General features: G+C 37.9%; 1 protein-coding gene across 6 annotated transcripts in view; it reads right to left on the bottom strand.

The window, feature by feature from the left end:
* MAGI2 (membrane associated guanylate kinase, WW and PDZ domain containing 2) overlaps nucleotides 1–15,776 on the bottom strand; it is a 776,571-nt gene that overhangs the window by 224,468 nt on the left and 536,327 nt on the right. For all 6 annotated transcript variants that reach the window (XM_054828768.1, XM_054828739.1, XM_054828749.1 and 3 more), the window contains exon 6: nucleotides 13,022–13,101. In XM_054828768.1, the coding sequence (XP_054684743.1) occupies nucleotides 13,022–13,101 (80 nt within the window). The remainder of the gene's footprint in view (nucleotides 1–13,021; nucleotides 13,102–15,776) is intronic.

Raw genomic sequence — 15,776 nt, 5'->3', positions numbered from 1 at the left:
AGAACAGAACTTTCATATATGGATAGTTTCTATTTCTGTAATAAGAAAACTGGGATCACTGAAATTTTCTTAAAGGAGTAAAAAAATGCAGAATCGTGTTCTTCTGTAGGGGAAAACCTTGCTCCTACATGTAAGTATTCTATTACAGAGAAACTGTAATTATAAATTTCACAAGCATAATTTTTTCTTGTAAGAAGGGAAAATCACAGGTTTCTTAAGAGAAAATAGGTAAGAGAAATCCAGCTAGGATTGAAAGAGGAAAAAGATGTCTGGTAGTTTAAAAAAAAATAAATCCAGCACTCCCTTACCCTTTTGCTCCCTCACCCCAAAACAGCAAAACTTTTGGACAGAGCAACTCATGTCTTTCACGGTGGTGTCAGAGCTGGAAGATGACATCAAAATTTCTAAAACTAAAACAATTCTCACATTTTTCAAAGTCCATTTGAGCAAAAGCACACTGAAACAAAGTCCAATATTCAGGACATTTAACCATGCAGACAAAAGAAGCTGTAGCTTCTGAGTTATCTCCAGAGTCAAGCAGAGCAAACAATGTTATCACTGCAGTGCCAGTACAGGAAAGGTGTAGGTTATCAACAGTGAGATGTTATCTAGACTAAATAATTTCTCAGAAAAAATTGCCAGTTTGCACTACTGTTCATAGTTTTGACAGTAAGACATGACCTTTCCCCCCTCCTTCATGCACCAGAAGGAAGAGGATCCAATGGAAGAACTAGGTGTTACTCCTTTGTACAGGGGAGCTCCCTGGGCAACCTCCCAGTCTCAGGAGTTACCAGAATCTGGCCTGCATGGCTACAGAAATATTCACATATGTCAATAGTAAGTCTATAGTAAGGCTCATTTGTGTTTGTTTATAGCAAGTGACTACATTTATCTGGAATATCTCTGCTTTTCTATGGCCTTTTCATTTTTACAGTTGCATAGACAACAAAGATCCAACACTTCACCAGAATGTGTAATCAGAAATTATTATTTTGATGAAACATTAGACTATATTCTGTAGAATTTAATTACACACAAAGATTCAATGTTTAAAAGAAACAAATTCTAACATTTCCCATCTGGATTTCAGAATCCTGCCCATTTGCCTCACCAGTTCCGTGTTCCTATCTTTACTAGGTGCAGGGTTTTCTCATATCCAGAGATATTTTTTCCCCTCTCTATCTTTTTGTGCTGAAATAATTCTAATGTTTTAAAGGCATCACAAATCCAAATATCTTTTTATCTAGCCTGTAACATGTTCTCCACATCTCTGCTTCTTATGTTTTCCACCTTTTACAGACACTTATTCTATTCCAAAACCTTCCACTATGAATTCTGTAAATGCAGTTCTTTCCTTCCCAACTGTTCTGCAGCAGCCACCATCCACATACTAAATACTTATGTGATTCTCCTACTTGGGCAGATACACTTCTCAAAAAGCTTGAAATGTTACCACAATATTTTTTTTCTCTCCCACAAATAGTGCTTATCTGCCACTAGGTCTGTGAGGGTATTAGTCATGAAAGACGGTGGCTTTTTGAAGTGCTGCGTTATCTGTCAAATCTTAAATACAGGACATCTGTGCTCAGGCAGGATTTTCCAGCTCTATTTAACAGGGACTCCAACACTCACTTTCAGCAGTTTAGGCTAGAATCAAAGCTCAGGTCTCACAAAAGGAAAATTACTGAGACCTTTTTTAAAGCATATTAGAAAAATAAAAAGAAAATGGAAGCCAGGAAGTCGTGAGTATAAGGAATTCAGTCCTTACTAAGAAGAAACCCTGAGGTAACAGTATTTGTTAAGCTCAGCTGCTAAAGGTACAGAAAAGTTTGGATTCATCTTCACTTGTCTATAAATGTATTGCATTATAGCAAAGAACAATGTTGACAAAATGACAAATACACTGCCTTTAAAAGTATCTGAAAAATAATGAGTGTTACTAGAGATTTTAGCAAGTCATTACATTTCTGGTAGCAATGTGCTTTGAAATGATTGCCAGAAAATACCCAACTAGTCTGCACAACAAGGTAAACTTTCCATCAAAGAACACCAAATTGGTTTTAACTTCCAAATTCAATGAAATTGCTAACCTTCTGAATGAAATTTAAAGTGAGGCAATAATGAAGATTAATTTTTAAAAAGGAGAAGATTGCCATTCCTTTTTCATTAATTATCTCTGTTAAAAACAAGAGCTTTCATAAAAAAGCAAGAGGGAGGAGAAATAATAAAAATGAAGGTAGCTGGACATATTGTAATGAATATAATTCCACAAGCCCCTCTTTGTTAAATCTATCACGCTTCATTGCCATTTAGAAGTCAAAGACTGAAGGATTAAAGCTAAGAGAGAATAGGATTAAAAATCATGTACTCTGATTTCTATTTATGATTAAATATTTCAGAAGGAATTTCAACCTTTTGTTCTTTATTGGCATCAAGGCCTTGAGTATGATCTTTGCTAAATATGGTGTTGTGAATTCTTTTCTATGTGAAAAGATTTTCTTTCAGAATTTCCCACATCGGAGCATTCCTTTCAATGGTCCTTGTAGGAATATTTCAGGCCACCTCTATTCCTCTATTCTCATACCACACAATGCTTGCATTTTAGTGGCAAAAATCAGCCCCATGCAGTCAGTGAGAATTTTGCTACTCGCTTCAGTGGTGAGTGGAATCCAATTTATAGCTCATTAAAGATGTGAATTGGTAAAACTCTGGCCCTGTTTCTCCTGATGATTTTAAAAAGACTCTTTCCCTCCCTTTCTAAATTTCATTACACATTCCAGCTGAAAACTACTTAGGCTTAGCCAGTTAACTTAGCAGCAAAATGAAAAAGGGATGCTATCAGAAACTGGACGTGAGGAGCTCCAGCAGTGCCAGGCAAAACTGAAGTTACCATCGCCATTTTGTGGTGGTCGTGTAGCCTTGGACCATCTTTCAGTTGCAGTGTAGGTTAAACTGTACTCTCATGTTAGTTCCAGTTTGCTGGCTCAGTTTTGGGGTCCATCACTGGTGAATGTGTTTATTTTATTCTGAAATTAAGTTTTAATTTGAAGAAGTTTTACAAAATAACAACCTTTTTTCCATTTTAAAATGTATTATTCATAATATCTCACATTACTGATGAACATACCACATCCCTTACAGTGGGCATTTCTTATACATGTTATAATACAGACTTAAACTGGAAAGGGCCATATATCAAAAATAATATTTCATATCTCTAAGAACTTTTTCAGCTGGGAATCTCAGAGCATTTTACAAGCAAATAAGTTTCAGAGCCACATTAAAGGTGTGTTTACATGATCCCCTTTCATAAAACACTGAAACTTGAAGTGATTTCTTTTCGTAACATCATGAACTAATTAGAATGAAAACGTGTGATTTTCCTCATCAAGGACCACGGGACAAGTTAGTAGCTTCCTCAGCCTGCATTTAGCAACCTCTAAAATCCTCAGGTCACTGGAAGAGTTATGACTGGGCTGACAATACCTGTCCAGGCAGGGATCCTTGCAGCCTGTGCGCTGGGTCAGCAGGCAGCCACAGGATGCCTCGGGGTCCCGGGCATCTCCCCATTTAAACACTCAATCGGGGTGAGCAGTGAGAGCAGCGAGTGCAAGACAGCCAAGTGCTAGCTGAACAATCAAAGAAAATAGACATTTTTTCTATACTTTTATTCATTCTTGTCCTTGCAATTACCAACTCTATTTAAGATTAAGCCTAGCACTCTACAGGGATTTGTATGTGTGAGTGTGAGAAACTGTAACGGTTCTGAAAGCAAAGTATTACTTAATAGTCCATTACAGCTTAAAGGACTTCTCTGTCACGCTGATAAGTGCGCTCCAAAGAAGCTCCCTGCACTCAAGAGTTCCCCCGGGGGAAGATACCAGCAGGTTGCCCAGGGCTGACCCCAAGGCATGGATAGCCAAGGTATGGACACGTGGACAGCTATTTTGTCCTGAATCTTACCCAAGGATGAGGAAGAATTACTCTTAAAAGCTGTGTTACTGCAACCAGGTTGTCCAGAGAAGAACTGAACCACCTGGAAGAAACACTAATGAGGCACCCCCTTTCTTATTTTTATTATCATTATTGTGACTTTGGCATTGAAAGGTTTTTTGTCAATTAATGCCCAGCTGGTGTTGCCAGCACAAAATGCCCTTCCAAAGGTCATGACAGTTCAAGAGATTTTGTTATTGTTTAATTAGCTGAAAATTGAAAATGCAAGCTGAAAAAAGCTTGTTCAATATGTACTTAAATGACAGAAAAAATTCATTGTGATCAATATTATTACAAGTAATGCCAGCTCCATTACAAAACTGATGGCATTAAATCCTACTTAAAAATGTGGTTAATAATCTGCAGAAGAGAGTTTTAAGTAAAAACTCTGTGGTTTATAGGTGCAGTATTCTTATCATCTGGAAACACCTGGATTTAAGTCAAAACTGGAAATGAATTTGGTAGTCTGTCAATCCATTTCCTAATTCCTAGTCATTTGTTCCTATCACAAAGCCACCAGGCAGGAGTGCATGATGGGCAGTCCCTGCTCAGAAGTGACTCAGGCCTGGAGCAGGAAGGGTTTTGATGTCTGAATTGAAAAGCATTTGCAGAGCACTATCAAAAGTTTGCAGCAAAATTACTCGTGTGCCTGGCACTCTCAGCTGAACTCTGTAAGCATTGCTTACTTGCCCTTGGGAAAAAAAACCATCAGTCCTTGGCACAGCAACTCAAATCGTCCCAGAGGAGATGGTTTAAAATGCCTAGGGACAATGCCGTGCTCTACGTTGCTCTCATATTTTCTCTCTGTATCGATTAATCTGACATTACATTCTGCACCCCACCTGGCAGAGGACCTTACTCAAGATGTTTTTCTCACTTGCAGGACAGTTTCTTTTCCAGGCTGTAATAGGGAAAGTTGTTGTGTTTTAAAATAAAAGAAATTTTTTTGAGAAACGTGTATAAGGCCCATCCTCAAGAGAGGATGCAGAGGAGGCCATACTCTGGCTTTTAGATAGATGCGATACTGCAGAGCCTTGAATATTTTGCTAAGCCCTGGAGAGGATCAAGATTCGAGACGCAAGTTTGTGATTAACCTTTCCTCTTTTCTGTCTTCGGCTATCTCCCTCTTTACTGTGCAGCCTTTCTGGCTTGTCACTTTGTACTCGATTCCTTACGCACAAATGAATTCCTAACACGGGGATCTGGATTCCCTTTCAGGCACTGGGTCACCACATACCAGATGTTGCAGCAAGTAGCTGGTAGGTGCCCACATCAGCTATGATGGGAGATTCTTTGCTTTTCGCTTCACAGAGCGAGCACCTCCTCGGTCATCTCCTGTCCATCGTGACTGGGCACAACGCTTTCTCTCCCATTTGAAATCATTTAACTTGTCCATATTGAGACATAACGGTTCTGTATTTTTCATGGAAAATATTAACTAGCATTTAGACTCCAGCCTCCAAATTGCTTCCATGAAGAAGAGTTAAACCCACTTTAAATATTTCTGAAATTTCACGTGAGATGGACAGGTGGATAGACAGAAATTTTTTTCAATGTGGTTGGCAGCTGTTTTTTATTAACTGAGGCCAACAGGAATAACAAAAGGTAACATAGACTAACTAATTTTTTATGAATTGCATGACTACTATGGACCATGGACTGAAAACTGTATTACAGACAGACACTTCTGTGGCCTTTATTTATCTGTGGCTTAGTCATATGTTATAAATTAACATTAAGCTAAAATTCTCCAAGACAGCTTGCCTGAAAAAAGCACATATGAACTTCTAATAAAATAAGCAAAGGTCTCTTTGTATATAGTCATGTCTCATTCTATATAAAAGCATTATTTTAGATGGTGACCTATTTAATAACCAACAACATTCCAGCACTTGAAGAAAAGAACTATCTACGCTGGTACACAATCTGAAAAAGAGAGTCTCCTCAACATATTTCCAACAGCAAATACAATTCCCTGGGAACAAGGTTTAAAATAGTAATGCTGGTAGACCCTTGACTATAGTGGAACAAATGGTACCATTTAACACACAATGTAACTAGCACTTAGCATTAGATATCAATCATGACTTATATAATTTTAGCAGTTCTTGTTTTGATCAAGAAAAAACCCTACTTTTCTGAAGATGATGTCTCTTTCTACTTTGGTTTCCTGGGGAAATGAACTTTATGAGTTCATATTGTCTGTTCAACATTTCCTTCTGTTAAAGTATGAATCTATTGTTAGTTTTCAGCTAAATTTATTTGAGACATACTTTGCCCCTGCATCAGATAATGTTATACCCTGAGCTCAGCAGGTACTTGTCTGGCCTGCACAAGCTGATCTGGTTTGCAGATACAACTTAAAAAGAAAAAAAAAAGCCTTTTACAAACCACTGAGAGAAAAATGCATCGGAAGCAATGAGCAGAATACCATGTTCAGAGACACAGGGTCGCACAGCACTAGACAAAACCCAAAAGCTAGCCTTCTCTCCCAGTTCATATTGGCATCCATCGTTCAACAGAAAAAGGGGCTTGATCTGGAGTTGCAAGATGTCCTGCTAATGCTTTGTCCACTCAACAGCGTAAGGTGTTTCCTCCTCATTCCGTGCTCTCCTCTATCCATGTACAGCTGCAGCACTGCTCTGTCCACGTTTCACATCTAAATCTCTGGTATGAATTCATCCCAATCAGCCAAAAAATCCCACACCCCTTTGTATCCTCCACTCCTGAAAGATTTGGTTTCAAACTCAAGGCTACTACTACGCCAATCAAATGAAAACCTATTTGTAGATAAGTGTTTGTCTGCTACAAGTTGCCACTAGTGGGCATTGCCACACATAAATGGTATCCATATAAGATAAAAGTACACTACTTGGTTTCCAGTGAAAATATGTGTAAGGGAATCAAGAAGTGATGCTTTACCCATAAAACCAGCATGCCCGTGCCCAAATGCATCTACGAAACAAAAGTATGAAGGGTTGATATGTCTTACTACAGCATAGTGGAGAATTAGGTAAACAATGACAAATTATTTCTTATTATGTTTGTGATTTACTTTAAGTTGCAATGTTGGATAGAGTCATGCACATGCTTAACTATAGAGCAGCTTGCACTTACTAAAAGGAAGGAGGTGTACACAGACAGATGTTCTACAGTTTGATCGTGACAGAAATGCTCAAAAATTCTGTGTAAATAAGAAAAAGTGTGGCTAAAAGTACTGAATAAACTGCTTGTGTCATAAAGCAGTCTGAGTCATATCTATTTTTTGGATGAAAAAGATATCAATAGGTATTCAGTATGAATTAAAGCAAGAAACCAAATGCTCCATTTTGAGACCATTTTTTACTCCTTTTATATGTTCTTTTGCAAAATCTTTACAAGTGAAAAGAAAAATTATTTATAAATAATAATAAAAAACCCATTTCAAACAAAAGCAGACTTTTAAGATGCTCATTGTGAAACAGGAATTATGGACATTAATGATAATGCCAATTATTCATTCTTTCTTTTCATTATTTATTTTTATTCCATATAAATAATCTTCTCCAAGGAAGAAGAGAAGTGTCAGATAGCAAATACAAAAAAACAATTAATTTAAAATCTTGGGTTTTAAAGCAGTAGAGTAGGTTGAATTTTATGCATAATAATAATAATAAACCTCATAAATCTACAGGATCTCTTTGAACAGGATTTATTTGCTGGCAGCTGAAGTTAAAATGGATATATGCAATGGTTCATTACGTGGTTTGAACTCTTAAGCAGAAATTCAAAACGTATTAAATTTAAGCAAGATGAGAGTAACAGTCCTAGATTTTATTTCCTTCATGCCGACAATCAAACGAACTAAAGATACTATGAAAAGTTATTAATTTTAACAAAGTCTGGTGAAATTTGAGAAAATATTTGGTTTGGATTCCTGTTTACACTTGTGAAAATAAAGCAATACAGGAACCCATATAAACTTTCCTCTGTCACTGGAAGTCTGAATCTAATTTCTACCAGTTAGATGGTTTAGAGGGGAGGAATATCTGCTGGAAACAAGCAAAATAGTCAAGACTGCAGACTAATTGCCGGGCTTCAGTCACTTCTAGGGCTAGTACAGGGGCATGTAAAAATGGTGAGGCAGCAGCTTAGACTGAACATGAAGAGGGACCGTATGTTAAATGGTGAGATTAAAAAAAAAAAAGCGTTTTTTCAGCATTAAAGCACTTGTAAAATATAACACAAAACCACAAAATGTTTTGACAACATTTTTTTTCTTATATCTCAGCAACATTTAAAGAGGTTTCCAAACTGAAAATGCAGTGAACAAAGGTACTCCTGTGTCTCACAAGAGATGTGTCCAGCTAAATATGCACTGCATAAAGTTTCAGAAAACAGTAAGGAAAAGTGGGCCTATTTACTCATGTGAAAGATTATTGATTTCCTGGGATAGTTATACCCTTGAGATTACACATAGCCTAATCATTGATTGCCCTTATGATTCTGAATTTAATATTTGCCTTCTGTTTTGTTTGTTTGTTTGTTTTCTGGCATGAATCATATTAAATACATAAATATATGTAGGTTTAAAAATTCAGTTCTAGCAATAAATCTACAGTTTTTTGGGTTTTTTGGGGTTTTTTTCTGAGAAATTCTGAAATGCTTAGAGATGATTGATCAAGATGATCAAAGAAGGAAAGGGAGCCGAATCCTGAATTTGTGACACCATGTGCACACTGGACGCGCCACGCAAGGGCCTGAGAAGGAACTCTGCTGTCTGGGTGAAAAGGAAAAGGCAGAAGTCCTACATGCCTTGAAGTGGCAGGGCAAGGATGTGTGGAGGTGGAAAGTCCTGCCATTGGCAGAAGGGAATTTGCTTGGAGGACTCAAGATGGGAGATGTCCAATGGGAGACATCGTATGTAGCATGAAACAAGGGGCTCAGCTAGGAGAGAAAGACGAAGAGGACAAGGGTATATGTGTGTGTCGTCAGCACGAAGAAGAAGAGTGCTGAAGCCATGCGTGGCAGTGAGCTCGCTGAAAAATATTGCCTGTGACTACAGGAACGGGGAAAAGGATAACCCGACAAAACATGACAGGAGGGTGGGGTTCGGTTCAAGATGAAGACTCCTAAATGTATTAGTCTGTCTGCATACAGGTATTTACATGTGAATCAGATATCTGTGCCCTCTAATTGTCAAAATAGAGCTGACATTCACCGTCAATGAAGTTTAAAGGCAATTCAGCTCACCCTAAATAAGCATCTATATTTTGCAGTCAAGTTGGTGGGTGTAGAGGAGATGGAAAGACAGATGACAGATGAATGCTAGGTGAAATCAGAGCTTTATTTATAGTCTTAAGCCTACTTGTATTTGAAAACTAAGAGATAGGAGAAAGGAGGTTGACATAAAAAGAAAGGAAGGGTTAAGAGTGATGGAGACTACTGATTGGGATGGATTAGTAATGAAATAAGTGAAATTTGTAGAAATGAAACAAGTAAAATTTGTAGTAATGAAATAAGTGAAATTTGACATATCTAATCCCAGGAAATTTCAACAGCTGTTTAATACCCAAATTGGAAAAAGAAATAAATGTTCACTTTTCTCCAGAATGGAAAGTTCCCTAAAATGAATTAAAGAATTCGAAAAAATTAATTACTACATTTCTTAACCAAAAATGAACTCTCTAAACCCTATTTCATGTCATTAAGGCTGAACTGCCTTTCAATATTAAACTACATTTTTTACTGCCTTATGGGACTTGTCATTCTTTTCCCAAAATATTTTCTCCCAAAGAACAGACCCTGTTAGTAGACCACTCACATAATATATCTGTAATCATACAAATCCTGTGAGTCTGCTACATAATATGACTTTACAGAAAAAGTAGCAACCAGGGAATGTAGCTCACAGAAACCAAGGGGGCAGAACTGTAACTTCTGTAGCACTCTATAGATAAAAAATTGTTAACCAATTTTGATGGGAAAAAAGCCCAAATGAATAATTTAAAAAGAAGTATTCCAATTCAGAAAACCCAAATATTTAAATCATATTTTCAGGAAAGAATATACAATTATTTTTAATAAAGTCAAGATTTTCTGGTGGAAATCAGAAATGTGTGAATCTTATTGAAGAATTGCTAGCTATTTCTGCCTGTTGCTATTATGAAACTCAGATAGGCACCACACAAATAGAGAGTAAGAGGCATTTCTTGCTTCAAAGACCTGCCATCTAAGTAGATCTGACAGAGGAAAAGTCAAAGTAATTTGCTGAAACTTGCACAGAAGTTCCATGACAGAGACAGAAATAAAGATCAGCCCTTAAAACCTCCTGACCTACAAAGGGGTTTAGAGCAGTGGGTGTCATTAAAGGAAAACAGAAAGAGTCCACAGCACACAGGCAAAGAAATCTTGACTTGGTAGAGCTTGTCAGTCTCTTGGCAAAGGCATGTGAAAATTTTTCCAAGAGGAGGGATGTGCTGGAAGGTTGGTTCAGATTTTACAAAGAGAAATGAGCAAGCACTGGGATTTGCAGATACAGAAGCCACAGAAAATGAAGAAATCATATTTGGCAAAGGACTATTGAAGAGCTGAAAGTGGAAGAGAGGAAATGCCTGGAGCTGAGGGGGCCCTCAATATCACTAGCCCAGGACATCAGGACTCAAATAGTGTACGCTGCTTGGACGTTGTCTGGTGTGGAAACTGCGTGCTGGTGGCAGAATGAAGGAGGATTTGGCAGGATTTGCACTGAAAGGAGAACACAAAAGTTGGGTTGTTCAGAATGAAAACCTGATAGCAGTATCTGATAGGTGATAAGGACATCATAATGTATCTCAGAGAATCAATACAAGTTTCAGATGTGACAAAATGAATGTCAATGAAAAACACAAGTTATGCAGATAGCGATAAAGAAGCAAGGTAAGTATCATTTCCTATCTAAACACTGATGTCTTTCTAAAATTTTGTATCTCTGAGTAAAATGTGCCAGAATAAATCATAAAGTGTAACAGAAAAGATGTTTGGCATAAAAAAAAAATCTACCAAGCCATAGCTAAAAGATGTGAAATTAATCCTTGATCTGACATTAAATCTAAAGAAAAATTCCAAATCCCCATGTGCTCTAATAAAGTCCCTGGTGTTGGACCTCAATGGCAAGGTACAGTCATTTTTAAGGCGTATTAGTGATTTTTAAGAATCTTTTCTTCTGCAGGTATTGGATTAGAAACCAAACCAAAACAAAAAAACCATTTCTGAACAACTGAAGAAGCTTAGGTAAAGAGACGATGTTGCAAGACCAATCTCTGTAAGAATAGAAGATCTCTCCCTAAAGTCTTTTATGCCTCACTTCAAGTACTTTGCATTAATGAGCAGAGCAACTCTTAAAAGAACAACATGACCCAGCATACTACAGTAATTCAGTAATCCCGTAGTCAAATAACTACAAAATAATGCTGTTTATTTAATGCACTGATCTTAATTTTAAATTGTTTCACTTTGGCATTTTTTTTAATATTTTGATGTTTGTTGTAATCTCAGTATACAACAGTTAACAGGAAAAAAAATAAAAAGCAACACACATTTACTCCAAGTAACTCTGTGATACATCACTCCATAGATATCGGTGGATTTTTCTTCTGCTTTTTCCACTAATATTCCTTAAGGACCAGGCAATGATACAGCTGCATATAAGGAATGTGACAGATTTATAATGCAAAACTCCTGTGCCCTTTTTTTGTTTCAGTATCACTTCTGTTATATTCACTGTAGAATTTACTCTGGGAGCTAGTGTTGTCAGTGCTAGAATAAGCATCAGAAAATCATTCAGACATGTAATTTCTGATGTCAGAAGAGAACGTCAGAATTACTGCTGAAATAAGGACGGGATTTTTGGAATATAGCAATCTTTCAAAATGCAGCCATTTAGAAAAAAACCAGGAACATTCTTCACCAAACCACTGACCCTGCATTTCATACAGCCAGCAACTCCTCAGTGACCTCTTTATCAGCCCAAAACGGCACTGAGTTTTCTCTCTGTTAATAGTATTTACATTAACCAAATTAATGTATTTTGGAAAATTTAAAATAAATCAGATGCCACATGAAAACCTATTAATACATTTAAAATATTTTAAAATGCTTTGAATTAATGCACATAGCATGCACGCCTTTAATCCTCTGTATCTCACAGTAATAAAATAAGTAGCAGTCTTTAGAAATCATTACTTCTTAACTGGCTAATTGAACTGACACTGAACTATAAAACAATGAAAGAAGCCCTCCACAGAAAAAGATCTATTACAATACATTTTTACTTTGGCTTTCTTAAATGATTTTGATTACTGAAACTTTACCAGAGAAAAAAATAGAAATTATACTGAATGCATATAAGGTAGCTCGATAAAATCTGTATTGTTTCATATCTCTGAATCTGTCATTATAGTCATCTCTCCTGCACAACAGCCACAGCTCCTTTAAGCATCCTCAACAGTATTTACGCTTTAAATTTCAAACCATTAACAATGCAGTACCCCCCAAATGCAGTCTTGAACTCTGACAGACACTGATCTCTTTTCTCCCTCCCACATCCTGTTTTATCAGACACTATTTTGTTTAAATTGGCTACTAAATAGCATAGCACTGTACCTTTAAATACAAATCAAACAATATTCATATTCCCACGGTGCTGCTAGTTTCCCTTATGCATTGAATCGCCTGTAGATTAAAAGCTCAGAATCTGAAAAGGGATTCTGTTCTGCAGACCAAAGTTCTCTGTAGGAGATGAGGGAGAGGGTCAGTCCCGGAGTCACACACACAACAGGCAGAAAACACACTTGTGATCCTCAGCTTTGGATAGCATCAGAAAGGGGAATAAAAAGCAGAAACACATGGCACACTGAGAACTGGTATCACTTATGGCTTCTAACCAAAGCAGCAATTAAACACCTTTCATCATTCCCCCAAATGCCTGATTTCTGTAAGAACTGAGAGAGAGAGAGACACACACAAAGGCAAATCCCCTCTGAGCAGCAAGGAAAACTTAATAACCTACCATTTTCTTTGCACTCTTCTGGAGGTTTAGCCTTTTTCGCAAGTCGTGGATCCAGCCATGATGTTGTCTTTGTGTTATGGCTGAAAAGAAAAGAGATCACTCTGAGCAGACACATACTGAAAGGAATCAAGTTTATTCCTTAAGAAAAAAGGGTTAGTCCAACAAAATTGCAATCGATACACTTAATTTGCTTACTGGTTCTAAGTAGCCCTGAAGGAGGTGTAAGAGTGATTGTGCAAGGCAGCTGTAAATTTGGCAACCTCAGCTCCCTGTCCTCAAAGCAGCTATTTTTATTAAAATCAACTAGAATGTTGCCAAGTTAACCTCATTGAAAATGCAGAACTCATCCAGAGCAAAAGGAATTTATTACAAATACAGTGTTCTCCCGTCGAACGAGTGCAGGCGACAGGATTCTCTACCATTCTCACAGTTTTTGGATAGAATTATTTTCATCTTAAACCTGTCCTTTTCATAAATACAGGTTTGTTATTTCTCACTAGCAGCACTGGCAAGGCATAGCAAAAGTGATGCAAATTACAGCAAGCTCCTGCAAAGTCTACATTTCCGGACAGAGTGATTAATGATACTTTGTTTAACAAACCTTTATCTCTCCATATATAATCCTTCTATCGAGATAAAATAGATATGCACAAGCTGAATGAATCATGTGGCTCCTTTCTATACTCAGAATAGATCTTTGAGGAATCAGCCATCAAATAGCGTTGAACTGGCACAAACTGTTTTCTGGGAGAATATTTTGCCAAATGAATTGATACTTAGCATAGCTAATGAGACTTAAAACCAGATCTTTTCAATGTATACCTTTCCCATAAGCATTAGAATTTGGAGACAAATATTTTAAATATATTAAGAAAGGAAGACTATGAAACAGAAAAGGATGTGATCATTACTCCTTTATTTTTTGAGATGCCTTTCCTACAATACCATCATTCAGAGTCACTTCTAACCCATGTTTTATTTATCTGATACATCCTAGGAGGATGCTTGTTCCATACAATTTGTATAGTACTGAATTATTTAGTTTATTATTAATTTGCTGCGTCATTTTAAAGTGTACTTAAGGCTTCTCTTATAAACATTAGTACAAGGTGTACAAAAACAGTGCACCTGGCAAAAAATGGATTAGTATGCAATTGGTAGTTGGTGAGTTACTGATTAACTGATTGAGTCCATGTGGTCCACACACCAGTGGTTCCCCTAGGGAAAAATAAACGCATAGAGACAGTTCTTTCTCCCACCCTGACTCCCTGTTTAGTCCATGGCGGATCACTTTGCCTCTGCCTCGATTTCTCTCTCTCTCTAAAACCAGAGCAATAACTACCTGCTTCTCAGCATTATTGTCATGATGTTAAAGCTCCCTCCACATTTTGGATGGGAAAAAAGGTAGATGAGAGTTATGTACGCATAAAGTGGCAACTAAAATGAAAATTGAGGCATTTAAATTCCTATTTTAAGCATGCCCTAGTCTAGAACACCATTCATGACAGGTGAAGAGGATAAACAAAACCTTCCCCTACTTTGAGAGCAAGGCTATATTTGCAGAGTATGAAGAATGATGAGCCAAAGGTAAGGTAAATTTGAAACGATGCCAACAGCCCGTGCTTGATTGCAAATGTAACTAAGATGCTTTCTCTGAAGCTCCGGCTGCCTGTGGTCTCCTGTAGGGTGTGTTTTTATACCGCAGTCACAGCCTAACTGCAGCTTGTGCAGACGTACTTGAGCTAGCTTTAAATTAACTGGGGGAGATACTGGCAACAACGTCACTGCAGCAGTGTGGAGCTCAGCCTGGGCTCATCACCCCAGTGTCTACTGAGCTACTTGGGTGCAGCCCGCAGCACACGCTGAGCTCCACGCTACCGTGGGGTCCCTGTTAGCAGGGCTGGAGCTCAGAGCCACCTTGGACATACCTGTGGAAGTTGCAGTCACATCTTTGGAGTGTGGGCATGTCTGCACAACAGCCACTCTCTCCCAGCTACTAATTCTGAAGGATTTTAGGGACCCCCACTGGTTGCAGGGACTATGTCGGATTTACAGATAGTTTCCTATGGCTTTAAAAGAGTAATATATATATGACTACTATTAGTAATTGTTGCTGTGGTATAAAGTGGATCTCAAAGCATATTACAAAGGAAACATCACCCCTGTCTTAAATGTGGGAACACATTTAAGTCACAGTGTCATCAAGTGACTGTCCACAGCCACCAAAGAAGCCAGAGGCAGAGCCAGTACTCAAAGCCAACTCTGTTGCAAGCTAGCCGGTTGCTGTTTTCCTCACAATACCACACAACATCAGAACAGACCAATTCACCAGCCCTGAAAATACCCCGATGGCATTTCTAGAATACACCTGAGAAATGAGTTTTCAGGCATCTGTAAAGACAGGTGCCAAGCTGAAAATAAGCCCAATTCACTGTTACTGTTTAAAAATGTGAATTAGTTCAATTACAGCCTCCAAGGCTTTTGCTGAAACCAAGAACAACAACAAGCAAACAGTTACACTTCCCTTCAGCATAAATGTGGCTTCCATAAACCCAGAAGTTGTCTTCCAGTTTTGTGTGCTGTGGCCATACTAAACAAAACCATAAACAAATTAAAAAGTCAACAGCTTTTCCACCAGCAGAGTGTTCCTTCAGTCTGCAGCGAACTTTCAGAGGATGAAGACGGTGTCTGTGGTGGGTTGAGCCTGGCTGGGGGCCAGGTGCCCACCAGAGCCGCTCTCTCACTCCCCTCATTC

The sequence above is a fragment of the Grus americana genome, chromosome 1 (assembly GCF_028858705.1).
Source record: "Grus americana isolate bGruAme1 chromosome 1, bGruAme1.mat, whole genome shotgun sequence".
In the NCBI taxonomy this organism is placed as follows: domain Eukaryota; kingdom Metazoa; phylum Chordata; class Aves; order Gruiformes; family Gruidae; genus Grus; species Grus americana.
Note: the sequence above shows the minus strand (reverse complement) of the source record. Positions and strands in the feature narration are given on the sequence as shown.